General features: G+C 45.4%; 1 protein-coding gene across 2 annotated transcripts in view; it reads right to left on the bottom strand.

The window, feature by feature from the left end:
• Nucleotides 1-170: 170 nt before the first annotated feature.
• The window catches only part of RFFL (ring finger and FYVE like domain containing E3 ubiquitin protein ligase), a 30,395-nt gene continuing 9,964 nt past the window's right edge, over nt 171-20,601 (bottom strand). For both annotated transcript variants that reach the window (XM_077787497.1, XM_021551057.2), the window contains 6 exons: nt 11,524-11,708; nt 7,000-7,398; nt 5,399-5,485; nt 4,854-5,061; nt 3,046-3,069; nt 171-2,524 (listed from right to left, as the gene is read on the bottom strand). In XM_077787497.1, the coding sequence (XP_077643623.1) occupies nt 2,343-2,524; nt 3,046-3,069; nt 4,854-5,061; nt 5,399-5,485; nt 7,000-7,398; nt 11,524-11,703 (1,080 nt within the window). In that variant the 5' untranslated portion in view covers nt 11,704-11,708 and the 3' untranslated portion in view covers nt 171-2,342. The remainder of the gene's footprint in view (nt 2,525-3,045; nt 3,070-4,853; nt 5,062-5,398; nt 5,486-6,999; nt 7,399-11,523; nt 11,709-20,601) is intronic.

Below are 20,601 nucleotides of genomic sequence, written 5' to 3'. Positions count from 1 at the left end.
GGACTCTTGCCTGTGGTGCCAAGGTCATTTGTGTTGTCAGGTAATTTTTTTCTCCTCCACCTCTTCTGTACCCTCCCACTAACAGCATTTCAGCACCTGGAATCCCAATTTCTGGCTGAGGTTCAGCAGTAACTGTAGCATCTCTGCTTGTAACAGAGTCAGAAACAAAGTTAACTAAATCACAATTCAACTTTATTATAAAATTATAAACCAGACTTCTGTACCAAAACTAGTAAGTTGAACTGTCATAGTACCAGAGAATTTAACAGTGAATAACATGCCCTTTCAAGTAGAACATTAAGTTTTAAAATCTTTAAACAATGTACAGTGTACATAAAGCACATAAATATTTCCATTTACTTTATTAGTTCAGAACATTATATTCCTTTGGATCATTAATCAGTTTCCTCCAGGTTTTGATTTTCCTTTAAAAACAACTCACTCATACCCATAATAGAGAATCCATTTTTACAAGTGAAACAAGAAGAGTCTTCCATTCACAAAGCACATTTTGAAGTCACAGGGTGGGTGGATCTTCTCACCCCTAAAATTTCAGGCATTGAGCTGCAGCTTGATTTAACTGCTGTAGAACATTAAGCCTACCCTCTACAAGGAAAAGTTCATCTATCCATAGGGGAATCATCTTATTCCTGCTAAGTTCCCCCAGCCCTGAGTTCATTGAAAAATACAACAACATGAATTTTCACAGTGGATTTCCTAAATGAGGCTTTGAGCATGTTGTGTATTCCTGCAGCTCTTCGAGGTCCCTGTGCTCTATCCAGAGCCAGCAGTCACTTTTTACCTGCCCTTTTCTCTGTTGTGCTGCTCTGACTTGTTCAGTTTGTTCTCGTGCTGGATCTGTTAAACCTTAAATCAGAGATTACAGAACTGGCCTGGGACAGAGGTAGAACTCGGAATGCTGAGTTCAGTCAATGCAGCAGCTGCTGCAGTTTTGTGGAGTTCTGGGAGCACCTCAGTGAGAAATCCCTGGCTGCCTCCCGAGCCCTGGATTTCTCATCCCAGGCCCTGTTTTGGCTGCAGTGCCCAGAGCAAAGTCCCTGCACTGGCTGCTCCTGGAACTGCCCTGTGCAGAGCACAGCAGGTGCATGCACTGTTGCCATCACTGCCACTGCACAGGAGCTCTGCTGCTGTCCCTGCAGCTGCACTTCAGTGCCCCAGGAGCTGTGAGGGGTTTGTGCTGTTCTCTGCTGGCAGCCAGCTGGAACACGGAGCCATCCCCCGTCCCCAGAGCAGCCAGGACAGCTCAGCCTCAGCTGCCCTGCAGTGAGGGGACAATACACCAGTCACAGTCACCTCCTGCAAGAACTGCCACACTGCTCTAGCAAATCTCTTCCAGCTGCACCCAGTGCCCAGGAGAGCTGGCAGGGATCAGGCCACAGCCTCTCTCCCCACCCTCACCAGCAGAAAGGACAAAACTGCTTCTGATAAGCAGTGGAAGGTAACAGAACTGTAAAACAGCCCTGGGGAGGATGGGCAAGCTGATTTGCAGTGGAGATTGCTCCTGGATTCAAGGGACACAAAGGCCTTCTTCCATGATTCCCTTCTAAAAAAAGACAAAGTCACCTGCACTTAAATATGATTGTGTAGCAGTGGAGTCCTCAGTAAACCCTGGGGAAGACTCAAGCCTTGGATTTGTAGCTCCCCACCTCTGGCACATGCTGTGAAGTCAAAGTCGACAAAATCAAACCAGAACCCTCCCTCTGGCACAGAAACAAAAACCCAGCACACAGGGCAAGGCTGAGCCTTCCCAGCCTCCCTCCCCAAGAGTTTTCCACAGTACAAAGACAACCTTGATACAAAACTACACATTTTTCCACAATTGCACTAGGCTGGAATTAGGGAAAGCAGGGATGGTCTGCCTGTCCTGCAAGCATAACAATTTTACATTAAATTAAAAAGTACAATTAACAAGCACGGTAACATTTTAATCTTTGAAAATCGAGTTGTTGCTGGGCATAGCCTGAGCAGCAAAACAAAGGACACTTTTTGAGACCCCAGTTCACTTTTATTATTCAGAGATAAATACAAAGCCTCTGGAGCTGATCTTCCTGGTGGAAAGCTGGGCATCCATCTGTCCTCAAATTTTCCTAGGATGGAGGTGGTTAATGATTGCTGGCAATGAGCTCCAAGGAGTCCAGGCACTGTGGTGTAAAGCACGATGGTGGGATGAGCAGAGTCGGGCATGGCTTGAGCAGAGCACTTTCCCCAGGCTTCCTGCTTGCCTGTCCTGCAGCAGCTGATCTCCAAGGTAGCTGTGGCAGGGATGTTTCCCTTTCCCCAAGAGCACTGAGGCTTTAAGGCACAGCAGCCCTGAGCCACCTCTACGTCCTGAAGACGTGCACGGCCCTGATGACGTACTGGCGGCAGATGGGACACTCGCTCATGCGCTTCCCGCACTTGGTGCACGTCACCATGTGCCCACACTCCAGCAGCACACAGTCGATGGGAGCATCCATGCAGATCCTGCACAGGTTGTCCTCGGTGCTGGGGGGCCCAGCACCACCTGAGGGGACAGGAGAGCACGCAGGGGTCAGGCAAAGGGAGGTGTGAGGGGTTTGTGCCATCCCAGTTGGATTTTCTGAAGGGATTCCCCAAGGGAAGAAAGTGAGCAAAGGAATTCCCCTTGTGGCTGCTCCATCGGCTGCCAAGGAGAAGTTGTAGCTTTTACACAGTGATTTCTGTGAGATGGAAACAAACACCACTGAGATTCTCAGTGATGAGGCAAATGAAGCAACATGGGTCTCTTCCCACGTAACAGCACAAGAGGGAATGACCTCAAGCTGTGCTGGGGAGGTTTAGACAGCAATTTTTCCTGATACCCATTTGCAAAAGGGTTGTCAAGCTCTGGAACAGGCTGCTCAAGACAGTGGTGGCATAAACAACCCTGGGGGGTGTGGGGGTTAAAAGCCATGTGGATGTGGCATTTGGGGACATGGTTTAGGAGTGGCCTTGGCACTGCTGGTTGGACTGGATCTTGGAGGGTTTTTCCCAACAAACAACTCCATGATTAAGGATCTCACTCACCAGTTTGATCATCAGTGTCCAAAACTGCAACAGAAGAAGAGAGGGATTTGGTGAGAATCTGAAAAGCTGGGAGAGAAGTGTTACCAGGCAGAGGCTGAAAACCTCAAGGGAGTTGCTAAACCAAAACTGCTTTTTGCTGATCACCATGGGAGGTTCAGGCTAGGCTCTGATCAAGACAGGTTCAACAACTGACAAGAACTTTCTCCAATACTGAGCTTACAGAACTGCTAAAGCTTCCCAGAGATAAGGGATCCAAGGGGATGTCTCAATATTTAAGACAGCCTTGGAATGTGTGCAGAGTTTGGCTTCCCAGTGCTGCACCTCCATTACCCCTCTGCTGCTACACAATCACCAAAAGTGATTGAACACAGACACAGAGTGAGTGAAGGAAAAGGATATATTGCATCAAAAGCACAAGATGAGAGAATGTAACCCCAAAACTGCTGTCTTAAATCTTGGATCATCCATAGAAGACAAAGCCTAGAGAGACGTGTTTAAGAAAACAACACTACTTTGGACATCACTGAGAAACAAATGTGTGAAATCAAAATGTTAAAGTAAGTTTCTCATGTAAGTAATTTACAAATATGTGTATTTTCTAAGAAATCCCCTCAAAGTGCAAACTGGCACCTGGAAAATCAAGCCAGATATATTCTCTGCGCATCTGAGTCCCCTCAGAGCCACCTGTGCAGGCCCAGGAACATTCTGGTGGTGAGAGAGTGAACCCCAGCTACCCACAGCTGGCAGCCCTGGCGCCACTGCTCTGAGCACATGCCCTGAATCTCCCAGCTGCTCTTTGCTGGCAGTTTCCTGCCTGGGCAGGGCATTTCCCTGCTGGCTTTGCCAGGTACCACAAGCCAAGAGATAAGAGCTCAGCGTATCCAGTCATGTCCAGCCACCCACCAGCTGTTGTGAGGGTGAGGCAGTGCCCAGAGTTGGGGGCATGCACAGCACCAAGGGTGAAGGATGCACAGCCCTTGTGCTGCTGCTGCAGGGCTCCCAGAACCCTCCTCAAACAACAACAGGGAGTGGTGAGCAGAGCTCAGCTCCTTTCACTCAGTACAAAACACTCCCTCCTTCCTCCTCACTCTGCTGCACCAGAAATGTCAGGTAAGTTCTATTTCCTTGTACAGCTGTCCCTAAAAGGCCAAACCTGGAAAACAGGCCCACGTTTGCTAAGTGTGAAAAATGCATATTTTATTATTGGCTTTTCGCAAATGTTACTATGAATATTATATGTGTAATGTTAGAAAGTTATGATGTATTAATTCTCTTACATAGTGTGTTAAACGTAGTTTTAGCTTACAACCTAATGTTAAAATAGAAACTCTGTGATATAGAATTTGTTACAATCTCAAGCAGGAAGATGAGATAATCAATAAACTCTTCACCCAGATGTCAGCAAAGGGGGCCCATAAAAAGTTACAGTCTCCTTATCAGAAAAGACAAAAATTCTTCCACCTTCTCTCCATCTTTGTGGAACCAACAGGATTAAGGAGAAGTTGACAAAAACCAGAAAAGTTCTTAATTTGCAAGGAATTTATGCATCATGTATGAGATATATGAATATGCAACAGGCAATTGCTTTTAAGGTTATTCCTTTGTTCACAAGGGATGCTTTTTGTGATTTAGTGTTCGAGAGCATCCGGACATCCGGAATTCTTTGCTTTTTATAGTCTTGTAATTATCCTAGCTCTAAATTTTATTACTCTAATTACATTACTATTTTTATAATCATTTTATTATTATTAAACTTTTAAAATTTTTAAAAACCAAGTGATAGGCGTTTTTCACACTAAGTCTCTCACCTAGATGTTGAAGGTCCTTCTCTCTGTAGAGGCGAGTGACCCTCTCCAGCAGCTCCCACTTCTCACAGCAGCCTTTGTAGTTGACGAAGTTGCGGGCGAGGATTTCCTTCAGCTGGCGCACGGAGAGCGCGTTGATGTCCCCGACGCTCGTCAGGTCGGACAGGGAGGCCTTCCTGCCCAGCACCGGGTTCTCCTCGGAGTCACTGGACTGGCAGGAAGCACAGAGGGAATCAGTCTTGCCCTCAACACCTTGAACTACAGTATCAATCAACTTCCAGCATGTGTGTTAGCAGGAATTCAGGTTTGGATGTACAGAGAAGTGGCTACTCTGAATTCATCTACCAGAAACACAAATTTTGAGATAGAACTTAACAATTTCTGCTATGGTGTCCAAGTGACACCAGTTCTTTTCTATGTGGAGGACAAAATGATACTACAGAAAGCATTGATTGGGTTTGGTCAGCCTCAGTTACTGCTCATGTCTGGTAGCAAATCCAGCCCAGACCTGGTATTCCCCCTGCCATCCAGTTCCAGGACACACAAACCTGTATCTCATCCTCTGCTGCTGCTTCTTCTGCTGCATTCCCAGCTGCTGTTCCACAGGCTGGGCTCGGAGGCAGGTGACCATTGGCCTGGAAGAGGAAATGAAGCTTTTACCAGCTGTGGCTTTCTGGAGGGAAATCAGGACAGTGTCACTGCAGTCCCTGACCTCTGGAAGGACACAGGCAGGACAAGGCACAAGCCAGGCACACACAGAGGGTTTTCCCTGTGCAGCACTCACACAAACTAACACTTGCTGAAGCTGAGCCTTTAAAGCCCCAGTTCAGAACTCTAAGCTGGAGCAGACCAAATGCACACACCAAGTCTGTAAATGTGTATGTGCAGTTCTTCCCCGAGGGTCACACGGTGCTGTGGTGTGATGGCAGAGCTCTCAGTGCAAGGCTCTGCAGAACCCTCCTCTAGCAGTTCAGATCTTCACACTAACCAGGAAAACACCTCCTCAGGTGGGCTCTGGAGTGGGCAAACAGGAGACACCCAGTGAGGGAGCAGCAGCAAGAGAGCTGGAGGAGAAACGCTGGGCAGTTGCTTTGGACTTGATCAAATGAGCAGTGTAATTTCAGCTGACTCACCCCCAGCAGCCACTGTTCCCTCTGGTTTCCTACTGACAAAGAGACTGTAATGTTACCACCCCACTTATCCAAGTGGGGACTTGCTAACATTTACAGAGCCCAAGAATAACCATCAGGATCAAAGAGCCTGAACTGAAGCACCATGTCATGCAAGTCAAGACAAGAAGCTGAAATGTATCATGGGGCAGTGAGGGAAGAAAGCAGAGCTGGTAAAAACTGGAATGGCAATATCCAGAAAACCAGGGAATGAAAATGCCTTTTGATGATTTGTAAGAAGCATTCTCCCAGGAGAACTCTTCTTTTGAACTAGATAAATATGCTGAGGAAGCAGAAGGTACACACATTTTCACAGCTCTGGCCCACAGGGAATTGAATACACCCATTCACTTTGTAACAGGACAAGGAGCAGATGTCAAACACTGAGTAAACTTTCCCTAGCAGAGAGCAGAAAGACAAACAAAGCAAGGTCAATAAAAAATAATTAAACACAAATGTCCCTGCTGAGGTTCATCAGAACTGCAGGTTCATCATGAACCAAGACTGGCAACAGACTCAGGCTTTGTCTTCTATTGATGTGAGTGCAGGAGACACCACAAACCTCACCCATCCCCCATCTCCTCTGAGCAGCTCCAGATCCAAAACTGCTTTAGACTGTCCTTGTTACCTGGCACAGGAATTAAAGAGCAGTATCAACTACTTAATTACACCTACAAGCATGTGCCAGAAGCCATCAGCAAGTACCAAAGGAAGCAATCACAGGAACATCTTGTGGCAGTGGAAGTGTGGAGCAGCGCAACAGAGAAAACACATCCCAGAGCAATGATGATGTTCTGAGAGTGAATGCTCGAGATATTCAGCACTGCCCACCAAATTATATTCCATAATGAACAGCACATCACAGTTAGTGACAGCAAGTCACAGCTTTACACAGCAAAACCACATGCAACATCCTAGTAGTTAATCCAAAAATGGAGATGAATGAGTGTGCAAAACATGGTTCTGGCCAGAGATTGTACCTGTTGGTGTTCCTGAGCTTCTGAACTTGAGATGGGATCTGCAGACACTGAGGACTCATCGTGTGAGGTAGGAGAGGCCGGGTTGGTTGCGGGGTGACTCACAAAGTCTTGCTGTTCACTGGTATTAAATGTGTTTGTTCTTATCTGATCTTCCTGGGTAATTGCAGGCTGCTGGCCAAGGATCAGGAATACCAGGTCCTCCTTTTCACGACAGAGCTCTGTGGAGATCTCACGGAGGGCCAAGTAATCTCGCAGATCCTTCACCTTCATCTTGATCAGCTCCTCCCGCTGAAAAGCTGTGGCTCGGAAGCGCTGGCAGAGGTGGCAGAGCAGGGGCCCACCCTCGGGCTGGTTTGAGCAGGACGTGCAGAAATTCTTCTTACAGTCCAAGCAGATGTGCTGGGAAGGAGAGGGGAAGGAGAGGGGAAGGAGTCAGAGCCAGCCCGTGCCCTGTGGCAGCAGCACGGCGTGCAGGCAGCGCTCCCCTCCCGGCCGCAGCCGAAGGAAGCAGCCGCTGCTCTTAAAGCACAAAACCCCTCAAATCCATTAAACAGTGCCAAGTGGTCACCCCTGCTCCTAGAGGAGGAAAAGGATTGATCCCTGAGCAACCACCACGTTTCTCAGTTCTTAGGGAAGCCCCACTCCATTTACCCAGAATGAAATGTGATATCCTGACAAGATTCCCTCACACACAGGAATCTTCTGCACCTGCTCATGCAGTTTAAGCCAGAGGAAATCAGGAGATGGAGGCAGCAGACTTGTGAGTGCATTCCAGCTGGTTGTGCACATTGCTCTGTACATTAAGAAGCTCCAGCATGAAGGAACTAGTTAAAAAGCATTTCTCTTTCATAAATACCTGCTATGAATGACATTCCTCCCTCCTTTCCCCCCCCCCCCAATTTGCTGCAATCACAAAATGAATCCTGGTTTCACCATAAGAGGGACAGGGAACAGCAAGATCTCACAGACATCAAAGAATCTGACGTTTGTTTATACAAAAACAGCTTATTTTGAAAACAGTATGCACACTTCATACCAGTTAGTGCTGGACAGAAAGTGTTGGAAGTTTTGGAAATATGCCCCAGACAGTTAAAAACTTTACAGATTTAATTCTGTTGTTAAATGTTTCTGTTTGATACTGGTTCTGATCCTGTCACTCAGGGCTTGATTTTCAAAAGTTCCAAGCACTCACAGTCCATGCTGACTTCTGCAGAAATTTGACTGTTCAACCCTTTGGAAAGACAAATTCTACGTTTTCCAATAGGAACAGCAGCAGAACAGCCACATTATGTGCCTGTTAAAAAGTCCTGAGGGAAGAAAGAAGTGGTTCCAGTGCTGGTTAAAAATGCCAATTCACAGCCTCCGAGAAGCCAAGCACCTCTGAAATGCTGACATCCTGATCCTTCAGAGCTGTGCAAGGAAAAACACACAGGTGGAGTTGCAGAAGTAATAAATACAAACTCAAAGACAAAAAACTGATTTATGAACTGCTCTAGTGAATGAAGAACATCCCAGCTGAAAGGAAGCAGATGTTTTACAGGGTGTAAATGCACCACTTGCTTACAAAAGCTCTTTCTGATACCCTTTTCAGCCTGAAACCCTCCCTGCTCCCCAGTTAACACCTCCAGGCCTCTCATTTACAGCCTGTACTACACTCACAGTGACACACACTGGAAAGAATCCCAATTTCCTGCTCAAGCATTTTAAGACATTAACATTTCTACCACAGAGAGAAACTCTTGAAACCTTATCTCAAAACTGCTGTTTGGGGGCCTGCCAAGGAAAAGCAACTTTCACCAATCACAAAGCAAGGCAGGAAGGGCAATTTCCACAGAACATCCAGTTTGGAGGAGTTTTCCTTAACTTCATCACCATAAAAAAATTAATATGTAATTGACTTTTTGTGACCCTGTGATTGCAGGAGCAATCCTGTTCCTCAGGAAATTTTCAGAGCAGAGACAGGAACTGATGGCTGTGCATGCCTAGAGCAGGGGAACAAAACAAATCCACAAAGGCAGAGAAGTGGAAATTACCCTGTTGGTAACACTTGTCCTCTGAATCTCCCATCTCTGACATGGGCGAAATCAGATTAATTGAGATTTAAAAACCCCAACACCCAACAACACAAAAAATGCACAAAACAAACCCAAACCCTGAAGTAGCCCCACTTTTCTCTGGCAGGGGAAGGTTGGCCTGCAGGTTGCCAAACTGGCTCCAGAGAGCCCCTGTATTGCCAAGGACCTTCCAGCAGCCAGAAAACCCCTACTTGAGCACTCCCACCTTGAGGTATCATAAAGCAAACACAGCACAAGGGCTCTTCCATCAAACATGTCCTTGCAATTAACAGAAATCCTGCCTCAGTTATCAAAGGATACATTTGGGAAGTGAAAATAAACCCAGGCATGTCTCTGACTTAGCAGCTCAGCACTAGGATTTATCTTCAGAGGAAAAAAACAACCTCCCCAGCCTGTCTCTGAGCACCAAGTGTTTAAACATGAACATTTTGGCTACATCTCAGCATCAAGCAGCTCTTACAGCTTCACTGAACTCTGACTGGAAGGGCACTAATTCAAAGCACTGTGATCTTGAGAAGGATTAGTTTCAAATGTTGTACATTAAAACTTTCCTAAAAGGTCAGGCCACATCTGAGTGCTGCTCACTGACAGCACAGTCAGCATGGTCAGACAGCCCTGAAATGCTTTATGTGGGGGTTTTTGTTGGTTTGTTAGGTTCGGGCTTTTTGAAAGCAATCTAGGCTTTCCTTATGGTCACCAGTGCAGAAAGAATTCATTTTTATCCCCTGTATTTCAGAATAAACATTAACTGGACACTGGAGTTCAAAGGTGCTGCCTCTCCCAGGAGAGAATGCAGTTTTCCATGCTGTCCTTGCAGCACAGTGAGATGTCATACCCTGCTCCCTGCATAGCAACAGCACTGAGGAATTCCCATGGCTCACAAACACACCAGAGTGTTCCAGGGGATGTTTTCACTCCCTCAGAGACCCGATGGGTGAGCTCTGGCAGCCCCTCCTGCAGCTGTTCCAGCATTCCCACCTGCAGCGCGGGGCTCCAGTCACCCCCAGAGATCACTGCTCAGGAGCTGGGGCAGCAGGAAGGTGGGAGGAGGTTTGGGAGCCCCCTTTGGAACACAGAATATAAACTTCAATTTCCCTGACAGCCTGGAGCAGGAGCGGCTGGACACGAGCACAGCTACAGACACCAGATCCCACAGGAAAAGGGGAAGCTGCAGAGGGCAGGAATGTTCTCAACAGCTTTAGCAGATCCTCTACAATTTGTGCACCAGAGCATTCCCTCAGAGAGGAGCTCTCTGAGCCAGAGAGCTCAGCTGGAGCCATTGGTGGCTCTGTACAAGACACTGCTCTAAGGGCAGCTCATACACAACAGATATTTAGGAGATACTGGGGAAAACAGGGCTGTGCTTCTGCTGCTGAGCTCACAACTGCCTGAAATGGTTTCATTTCAGAATTATCTCCATCCACTATTTGCAACCATGCCCAATAGCAAGTGCTGGGTCCAGGGTAAGTCTCTCCACAATTGTGAGGACATGTGGCTTAATGAGGACAATGTCAAAGACAACATTACAGTGCAGAGAGGGCCCCACTGCAGCTGACCCAGCACCAGAAGTGTCAGCACACTCACAACCCCACAATTTATCACCAGAGTTTGATTCCTGAAGCAACTGCACTTCTCAGTGTAAAAATGCATCAACATCCCTCTTGCCCTGGGAGTAGAAAGCAGCAGCTCTGCCAAGACCTGCCATTCCTCAGATGTGTGTCCTCATGCATAAATAAAAAGTGCAAGGAAAACCTATTTATGAACTTTCCCATATAATTTAAAAGGGCTGTGGTCAGAATTCACAATTATTTTTAAATTCTCACATAGTTAAGTTCAGTAACTATAGATCAGATACTTCTTAAGCCAGAGTATGGACACAGAACAATTTTCCTCACTGGAACACTTTCAAGCAGAATTGAAGGACCCACCACGACCAAATAATGCCCCAGGCAGGGTTTACTGTCAAATTAAGTCTTGTGGTACCAATTATTTTGGCATTTATATACCCACAAATCAAGTTTACAAGTAAGATAAAATTGATTTGGGTTTGGTCTGGGGCTATTTTTGCTCAGCAGTTCTACACACACCCTCAAAAAACTTCACTGGCTTTTAGTTTGAGCAACAATAGTTTGGAAGTTCTTCAAACATTATTAATCTTCTTGCCACAATATTTTTTTTTAAGGACATTGGTGCTTTTAAATAAGAAATTTAATAACTTATGCTTGTTAATGCTTCTTTAGGTGATTATCAGCAGTTTGGCTTTCTCATTGAGGAAGTCTGCTGTAGGATTTCCAGTCCCATTAACGATGCCTGTTAATTGTGACAGAATGACTGCAGACCCAGAAGCAAGGTGAGCTGTCCTCTCCCACACGGAACGTCCAGCTCTGAGGATATGTGTATCAAATGTGTGTCTGTAAGTAAACTAAGGCAGGGCAGGCTGAGGACTCACCTTGCTGGAGGAGCTGTCGAAGTGCATCCCGCAGGCTTTGCAGCTGTGCTCAGGAGCAGTGGGAGAGGGGAAGGAGCTGTAGCCGGGGTTGGAATAGGCCTGGGCTCGCGCTGCCGCCGGCGGCTGCATCTCCTCGGGGGAGCCATCCACACAGAACCAGTTACAGCAGCTGGCCCACATAGTACCTGCAGGGAAAACAGCTGGCAGGGCTGGCAGGGACACAGGCTGCCAGCTGAGGTGACAGCACAGCAGGACACGCAGCTCAGTGCCCACCCATGGGTCATTTTCAACAGCACGTTTGTTGATCCTTCCTCTGACAAGGGCACACAACCCCCGCACACGTGGGGGTCAGCATGGTGCAGCTTGGTGAAAAGGGACAAACAAAGATCAAAATAACTTTATTACTGAGACCTCATAGACTTTAGAGACTACAGTGAAGATAAAATTTATGTTCCATTTGGCTATATCAGATTCTGAGTTTGCTGTAACAGGCTGTTTCTATTTCACATAAGGATGTAATAATGCATCAGGAAAAGAACATAAAAGCTCAAATTATATGGCACAGAACAGATAAATAAAATCAGCAGCAGGATCATAGATGGCTATTCCTCAGCTTTATCCTAAATCCTTCTACAGATTTACAGCTACAAATCCAAAAAGATAAAATAAAAGCAAGGACAGCTGAGCCACTGATTTCACACACTGCAGTTCTAGGCTGAATTTACAGCATTACAAGGCTAAATCATCACACAGCAGGTCAATGTCAGTGATGTAAGATGTAAGAAAATCAAATACTGGCTTTGGTAACTTGGGAAAACAACTGGAGCTGAGACACAAAATCAAAATGTTTATTTTTTCAAGTTAGATTTTATATGTATGCACACATACACACACAAACACACACTTACCAAAAATCCTAACACAGTCCACTGCAAAATATTCAGTTCCAAAGTCTTCTTAGACCACCTCTGCTGCAATATTCCAGAAACACACTGCTATAAACTTGCTTTTGGGAGTTTACAAAGAAATCTGAATTCATCTGGGCATTCAGTTTCTGGAGCACACACCACGTGTCATCACTTATGGGTAAACTGAATACAAATTGCCTCCTCTGCATTTCTGCTCTCACATGGGAGCTCCTGAACTCCTGTTTCTTTTATGTCTTAAAAATCAACTCCCTCACCGATAGTGTTCAGCAATTGCTTGATTTTATAAACTTCTGGAAATAAAACATCTCTCAGCTGCACAGCCAATTCATTGCTCTTTACTCAGTAAGTATTGCCACTGTGAAACTCCAGATTCCCAAGGGAATGAGGCTGGGAAGGGAATCCTAAAGGTTATTGGGTACAATACGCTCTTTTTTTAAGCTGCACTGAAACTTTGGGTCTGATGTACTTTAATTGGGAAGCTTTTGCACTCTGGTGCTGTTCCAGTTTCTGTTGCTTTCGTGGCATCTTTGATCCTGTCAGAACCTGGCTGAATCTGGCTGGTCAGAGTCCCTGCTGTCCTGGCAGATGCCTTTCAAAGCCCACAGTGGGAGCTCAGCCAGGAGCCCTCCCTGCAGGCTCAGCACATTGCAGAGTTTAAATACAAATCTACACATTCACACCACGGATTCGTGGTGGAGCTGATGTGCTCATTGCTGCAGTGGAAATGACACTTGGGCTGGCACCCAGATCCCAATTAATAGTGTGGATTGCACTTAGGCTGGCAATGAGATCCCAATAAATACATGGAGGAAATCACTGCATGAACAGAAATAGTCTATCATCCATCTCTATTAGCTTTGCCCTGCAATCAAACACGCACTTTAGATGGCACAGATAAAATAAACAATTACACTTTTTCTCTCTGCATGTTAATTTCCAAGCTCTTTGTTCCACTCTAAAGTTAACAGAGCCTTTCTTTTGCAAAAATACAGAATTCCTACTTGAAATCACATTCTTTGGAGGGTTAATTTGTTCCTAGGAATCACAAATCTAAACAACATGAAAGCTGCACAGTCCAACAAGCATTCACAGCCTCCACAGCAGTGGAAAACTGCATCCAGAGTTCAGCTCCCTTCCTGTTTCAAGGACCCCTGCAAGCTGAAGGCCACCCACGATAACAGAATACACAAATGCTACTGCCTGCCCCTAAAAACTTTGTTTTCCTAAAAAACGACAGCCTACTAATTCACTCTGGAACATTGCAACACGTCAAACATTGGGAAGAAAAACACAAGGCAGTGCACAAACTGGGATAAAATGAGACAGAGCTCAGCATTCAGCTGGGGTTGTAGCTCTGTGATTGCCAGGAATTAAAAGGCCAACAAAAAGCTCAGATGTTGCTTTGGAAGAACCTTAATCCTGCTCAACTACAAAAGCATGGAAGGGAAATGCCTATAAACAAACAACAAGCAGGACTGTCCTCTGATCCGTAACATTTTTCCAAAGGTCTCTCTGCTCTTGAATAGAAAGGAGGACAAATGTAAAACACCTCTGTAGGTGGCTACAGCTGCACTAAGACAGCAGCAAGAAATACAAATAAGATTCAGCAGCTGCCTCAAGAGGGATTTTCATTGTTCTGGACAGGATCAGCTCTAGAGCCAAGGAAATGAGCACTGCCACTGATAGAAGACTCCAAATTACAAGCAGAATGCCTCAGTGGAATTTCAGGATGACAATTTCTTTGATAACTCTACAATGTTTGGTACAGCAAAATTATTCCCTTATTTAGTCTCTTACCCATCTGGAGGTATGTGGTCAGCACAGACCAGGAATTGCTAATTTCCCCAAGAGATGGATGGATGGATGGATGGATGGATGGATGGATGGATGGATGGATGGATGGATGGATGGATGGATGGATGGATGTTACAGATGTGGCAGTCTGAGGGTCAGAACCAGAGAGTCCTGCCCTGTCTAAATCCTGTCAATTCCCTGCAAAGGAGCTGCTGTTCTGTACCCAAAGAGCTCCACATTACATCAAAGTGATAAATTAATGCCCAGACAAAAGAACACCCAGTGGAAAAACCTACTTATGTGTTGTGCTCCAGGGTTGGGAAAATACAGTAACTTGGCTAATAACAGTGTGACAGCTTGGAAAACTTAGTGGCAACATGGATTTCAGAACATCTTGAATAAAAGATGTGGACTTACTGGCACAGCTGACATTACAGGCACTACTGATAGCAGCATTATCCTTGGACAAGGTGCCTGCACTGCCTCATGGAGCCACAGAAACAACTGCTTGAGCCACAGAGCTGAGCTGGGTTTGGCAAAGTGCAGGCTCCATGGCAGGCACCCAACAGTGACTGCTGGCAGCCAAAAAGCACCTGCCCTAAATCCTAAGTGTGCTTGGAGCATCTGCCAGGGCAAAGGGAGAGGGAGTTTCATCAAGGGTGGAGACACAAGATCAAACATCTACCCCCAGACCTGCAAACACATCCACCCACATGCCAATCAGCACCCTGGGAAGGGGCTGTTTCATCTTCTTCAGCTGCTTTAAGGAAAGCCAGAAGAAATCCAATAAATGGCAGGGAGGTGTTTCCCATGGACAAAGTGGTGCCAGCACTCCACCATGCTCTGCTGGACTGCTTTCATTGATTTGATTATTTATTTTTCCAGTATGAAGTTGTGCATGCCATGACTCTCTTGACTGGATTTAAACAGGAGAGTGAAATTCATTTCATCACCAGCTCATCAACACGTTCTACATAACACCACAAGTTCTATATTAATTTAATTCTGAAGGAAATACCAGTGATGTCAAAGTTTTCCTCCCATACACAGTTGAAGAGAGGATTCATAATGCACCCTTGGATTCTTATACTTACCATCTTAATTTTAAAAAGTGTTTGAACTCGGGTTCTCACTCCATATGCAATATCACTGCCATAACCTTGCTAGCTGGAGTATCAGGGATCACAGCCTCCACACAGGATTTATTACACATGCTGTTTGGATTTCATCAAAGGCTAGGCTGTGGCTGCAGAGGGAAACTGTGGTTTATGTTTGAATATAAAATCTGCCTTTATTTTCCTAAGGGTACAAACAACAAGGGACTAGAGCAAGCAAAGGAACATCTCAGAATCAATGAGCTTCCAGCTCTGTATAATAAAGCTCTTGAGGACTGGGTCTGGCTCCTCTTCATGACTGCTTAGGAATTCAGCAGCTGGAATGCAGCAGCACCAAGGAGACACTTGAATCAAGGGATCAAAAGGAACTGAGCTCCCAGGAGCAGCTGATTCTACTCCTACATGAGAAGAAACCACAGCAGCAAGTAGTTCTGCTCCTGAGAGGCCTTTAACCACTGGAGCAGCAGGGCTGGTGACCCTTGAGGCTACTGCAGATGGAGCTGGGTGCCAAAAAGGGAGGGAGATGGAGGAGAGCAGCTCTGCCAGGGCTGCCCTGCAGTGCTCTTTGCTCATCAGCCCCAACAGCTGCCCTCACACCTCCTCTGCTCACCACAGTGAGCTGCTTTTCCACCAGCTCCCTGAACCCCCAGCTCCTCATCCATCAAGAGACACCCTCCTCTCCTTCCCCTTCCCAACCTTCTTAGGGCCTTCAGCACCTGCAGTGAGCAGCCACAGATGCTCTACAACACACACTGTCCTCCAAACACCAGAAAGACAACTTTCAACACAACACACCAACCCTGGGATAATGCTGATCACAACATCATTAGTTCCTGCCACTTCCAGAAGATCAAGGAAACAGTTCAAGAGGACAAAAAGAGATACTGTGGCTTTAAAATACTCATGTATTGATAAGTCTCTTTTAAAAATACTATTTTTAAAATTACTATTACTATTTTTGTTATTAATCCATGCTATAGCCCCTGTAAAATGAATCAGATCTCATTTTGATGAATGCTGTTTGAAATGGTTGAAGTATTTAATGAGTTAACCACCTTGGTGCCCCATTAATAGTGTTGCACAATTGCTCATTGTTACAATTTACTACTTTTTTTTTTTATTTCAACAAACCTGCACTGATAAGAAATGCCTTGCTAAAATTAGGTTCACTAATGACCTACTACTTCCAAACTGAATTCACGGTAAGGTCAAAAAAACAATATTTGCTTGATAACAGAGCTACAGAATAATCTGCTCAAATGCCACTTATGCACAAAGTATTATTTTTATCAGCCTTTGTCCCAGGCACAGACCTGAATTATGATAAATGGTAGCAGCCATATGTTGGGACAGCTGGAAAAGTCAGCAAATGAGCTACCTGCAGAAGGCACAAGGGAAGGAAGCAGGTTGCCAGTCTGAGCATGACATTTACAGACATGGTGTCTCAACCAGTACAGAGCAGGAGAAAAGGAAGAGAGGGGACACAAATCAATCATGAGGAATGTACATCTAATTTACTGTATAAAATAACTGGACTGAGACTGTCAGATTTTTATGTAGGGATAGGAAAAAATATGTTTATGACTAAAGGTACTAACTCACCTGCCCAAGGTGACAGCATGCACACCTTGAAAAAATGAGTAAATAAATACCAGCACTGGATCACAGCTAGAAACAGGAGTGTTCAGGTGGGGGAGACACAAGAAATTGTGTTATGGAAGGAGGAAACACATTTCCATTTTGTTCTGTGCCTTTCAAAAGCCTGGAGATATTTCCCATCTTTAATCATCTAAATATGCAACAAAGACAAACATTTAATTGCTCACCAGTCTGATCAGCAACTTTGATGTCACTTTAAAACTCTTCAGGTGAGGCCCTGCTCAGCTACAAAGGCAGAGAGCTCACGTCAGTCTGCACAGAGCGCTCAGAACAGGGCGTCCAGGACTTCTGAGTCCCTTTGGTTGTGATCCTGTGCATCCAGGAGTGCCTGTACTGCCTGGCACATCAGGGGATGCCCTTGAACAGCACCCACATCCTCATGTCCAGAGGCTGGCCAGAGCAGGCTGGCACTGGCACCCCATTCCAAACGCTGCCTATACCTTCCCAACGGGACACGCGCAGTCCCTGGCTGGAAGCGCAGCTTGTGCCCAGCAGCAACAATCCATCTTCGGCCCCTCTTCAATCAACACAGCTGCACCTGTGCTTCTCCACCCTGCAGATGCCTCCAAAAGCCTCCTGTGTGTGTGGGCTGGGGAAGCTCGGCAGATCCCAGCAATGCAGGCAGGAGCAGATCCCGGAGCGTGGCACACAGCTGGGCTCGGCAGCGCCGCGGCTCCGAGCGTGCGAGCCCAGAGGAAGGGAACCTGGCCACGCACCAGCATTTTAATGAAGGAAGTGACATCCATTTACCACAGAGCAGAGAGTAAACAGGGCAGGGTGCAAGGCAGAGCAGGAAAAAGCTGGAATGGGGCCACAGGCGTTCAGCACAGCCACACACAGCTCTGCTGAAACGCCAGCGCCTTCAACTGCTGCTGAGACCAGAGAAGCACCAAAAATCACTTCCCCCCTTGCATGGTACAGAGGAAACCATCGTGCAGACAAAGCTCCTTTTATGCTGCTATAACCTGGTTTACATTGAGCAGACCATTTGCCAGGTTACCCCTTGGAAAATTGGCTTAGCTGAGAGGAAAATTATGAGCTCTTATATACATGAAAAAAATCCAGCAGGTATTCCAAGAGCATTTTGCAGCTGCAGCAGTGCTTATCAGTACTGCCAGCAACACTTGATGCTGTTCAGGTTTACAGACAATCTCCACCTGAAATCCCACCAGCACTGTTACAAGCACGAAGGATCTCAGCTTCAAAGCACCTCTTTGAATCTAGAGAGCTGCAATTCCCATTTGAAACGGAGAAAACGGTTTAAGAAAGCCGTGCAATATATAGAGCATTGCTCAGAAATCTAATTCCAAAACAGATACCTCCTCACTTGACTCCCAGCTTTGCACCTGGAATTGTAAATACAATTCTTGCCCACTTTCCCTCTACTCTGTAGCACAACTAACACCAAATTTCCCCCATTTTAACATGAGAAGCTTGGAAATCCTGTTTTGTAAGGAACTGGATACCTGAAGTGAGTATTGTTTTAATATAAACTGTTTATTTTGACCCAAAGTTGCGTTTTATATATTGAAAAATATTTAGATAAAAAGTTCTTTTTGCTATCAACTGTAATTAGGTCTCAAGACATCTGCCAAGATGGAAAGTCAACTGCCTTTTCCTTTGCATGTCAGTGACATTCTCCCAGCGAGTTAACAGAAACCAAAACAAAGGGATTAATGAAATCATGTGATTTTAGAAAATTATTTTTCTTACCCAGTCTATCTCAATTCCTTAGTCCCATACCTGTTCCCAGGAGACATACCGTGACCTCGGGCTTATCTCCCTTCCACTCTGCTCTTATGCTGAAAAACAATTCAAAAAGCTGCTGTGCTCTTTCATACTGGTTGGATATTTATCAGCAAGGCTGAATTAAATCAGTTACAATTATAACATGAACCAAGTCAGGAGGAGAAGAAAGGAGACTCTGGAGAAGCAAGATTCCAGAGTACTGTTTTGCTACCATTCCCAGCATCCTGCATGGCTGGATGTGTCTCTATCCTTACCCTAAAACCCAAAAGTATCACTGAAAAGTGGATCTCTCCACCAAAACCTCAGCAAGGAGAAGTCCAGGAATCCTAGACTATCTCCTCCCAGCTCAACCAGTCCTTTTCATTATGGAGAAAAAGCTCCATGCTGGATTCTTCTCTCCATTAATTCCTTTCCTCACAGGTTTTATTGGATTCAGCTGCATGGGTCACTGCTAAAACTGTAATTCCAACAGACAGCAATAAATTCTCAATGAAATCCTGAACATTTAAATAACTGTGCAGCTTCCCTCACCAGCCCTCCTCCAGAAAGTGTCCATCTTATCCAGATTTCATCTCAAAACCCACCTCAACCTCTCTTCCATGACAGCCACGTGGCAACAGCTGGGGGAGGTTTCCTGGATCTTTGCCCACCTGGAAGTCAGAAAGAGACTCCAAAAGCTCAGCAGGAGCTTTTCAGGGAGTCCTCCTCCTCCTCTCCACACTACAAATACCTCCCTCTCTCAGCAAATTTTACAATGCCCAGAATAGAACCTTACTGAAAATAAGTTTCTGCTGTGCTGCAAAACACTGCTGTGGACTCAGTGACTTCAGTGGTTGGGTATTACAAACAAACAGGAGCAGATCCAGTTTAACCAGGGAACAGCTTGGAATCCCCTCTGCTGGAAGGTGATTTCACCATGGGAGAAGATAACCACTGTCAGATGGTTTAATTATACCCTTCTAAATGGGGAAATTCAGGGAGATGGAGTAAAAAAAGAGGAGGAGAAAGGATATAAATTTGTATTTTCATCACATCTCAAGTTCCCTACTTCAGGTAAAAAAAGATCAATCTTTTGTCATTTGAATCCCTGGCCCCAAAGGCCTATGGCTACAGTCACACATCTTGTTTCATTATGACAGCTGCATAAATTACATATTCAACAACAGTTCAGCTTTGGAATGAAGCACAAGCATATGGGGGCAGTTGAAAGGATAAGAGAGAGGTGCATTATCCAGATATAGCTCCTCAAACTCAGGATTGGACAAGACTAGCCAGAATCACATTAACTTTCCCTGAAACTGGGATTACAATTGACCCTAAACTCCACAGACTCTGGGCTATCATTGCATCTCAGGCACCCAGAATTGAGAGTGTTTGCTGATAAATCACAACACCAGTTGAAAATCCTGGAAATTACTTGTCACACCAAGCTATGGGTTTATTTTTAACCTGTAAACTTCTAAATTTCACCCCTCCAAAATCAAAATACAGTCTCAAAATTCCACACATGCCAAACCTACTCTTCTCCCCACCTTATTCCAGGAGCTGCTGGTAAAAAATGAACCTAAACCCCATGGAATTTATACAAGTGGAAAAGTGTACGTGCAGAAGGACTGGATGCACCACAGCTCTGTGCAGACTGGCAGGCAACCTCTAACCTATTTAACTGGAGCCTGAAAAAAGATAATTTTTATTTGGCTGGACTGAAACAGATCTGGATGTATATAACTGAGGCACATTGTAACAAGTACAAACACTGCAGACTCATTTCATAACTATGCCTATTCCAAATTAATCTGAATTCAAATCCAAACTAGGTGCTGAAATAGAAT

The sequence above is a fragment of the Lonchura striata genome, chromosome 20 (assembly GCF_046129695.1).
Source record: "Lonchura striata isolate bLonStr1 chromosome 20, bLonStr1.mat, whole genome shotgun sequence".
Lineage (NCBI taxonomy): Eukaryota > Metazoa > Chordata > Aves > Passeriformes > Estrildidae > Lonchura > Lonchura striata.
Note: the sequence above shows the minus strand (reverse complement) of the source record. Positions and strands in the feature narration are given on the sequence as shown.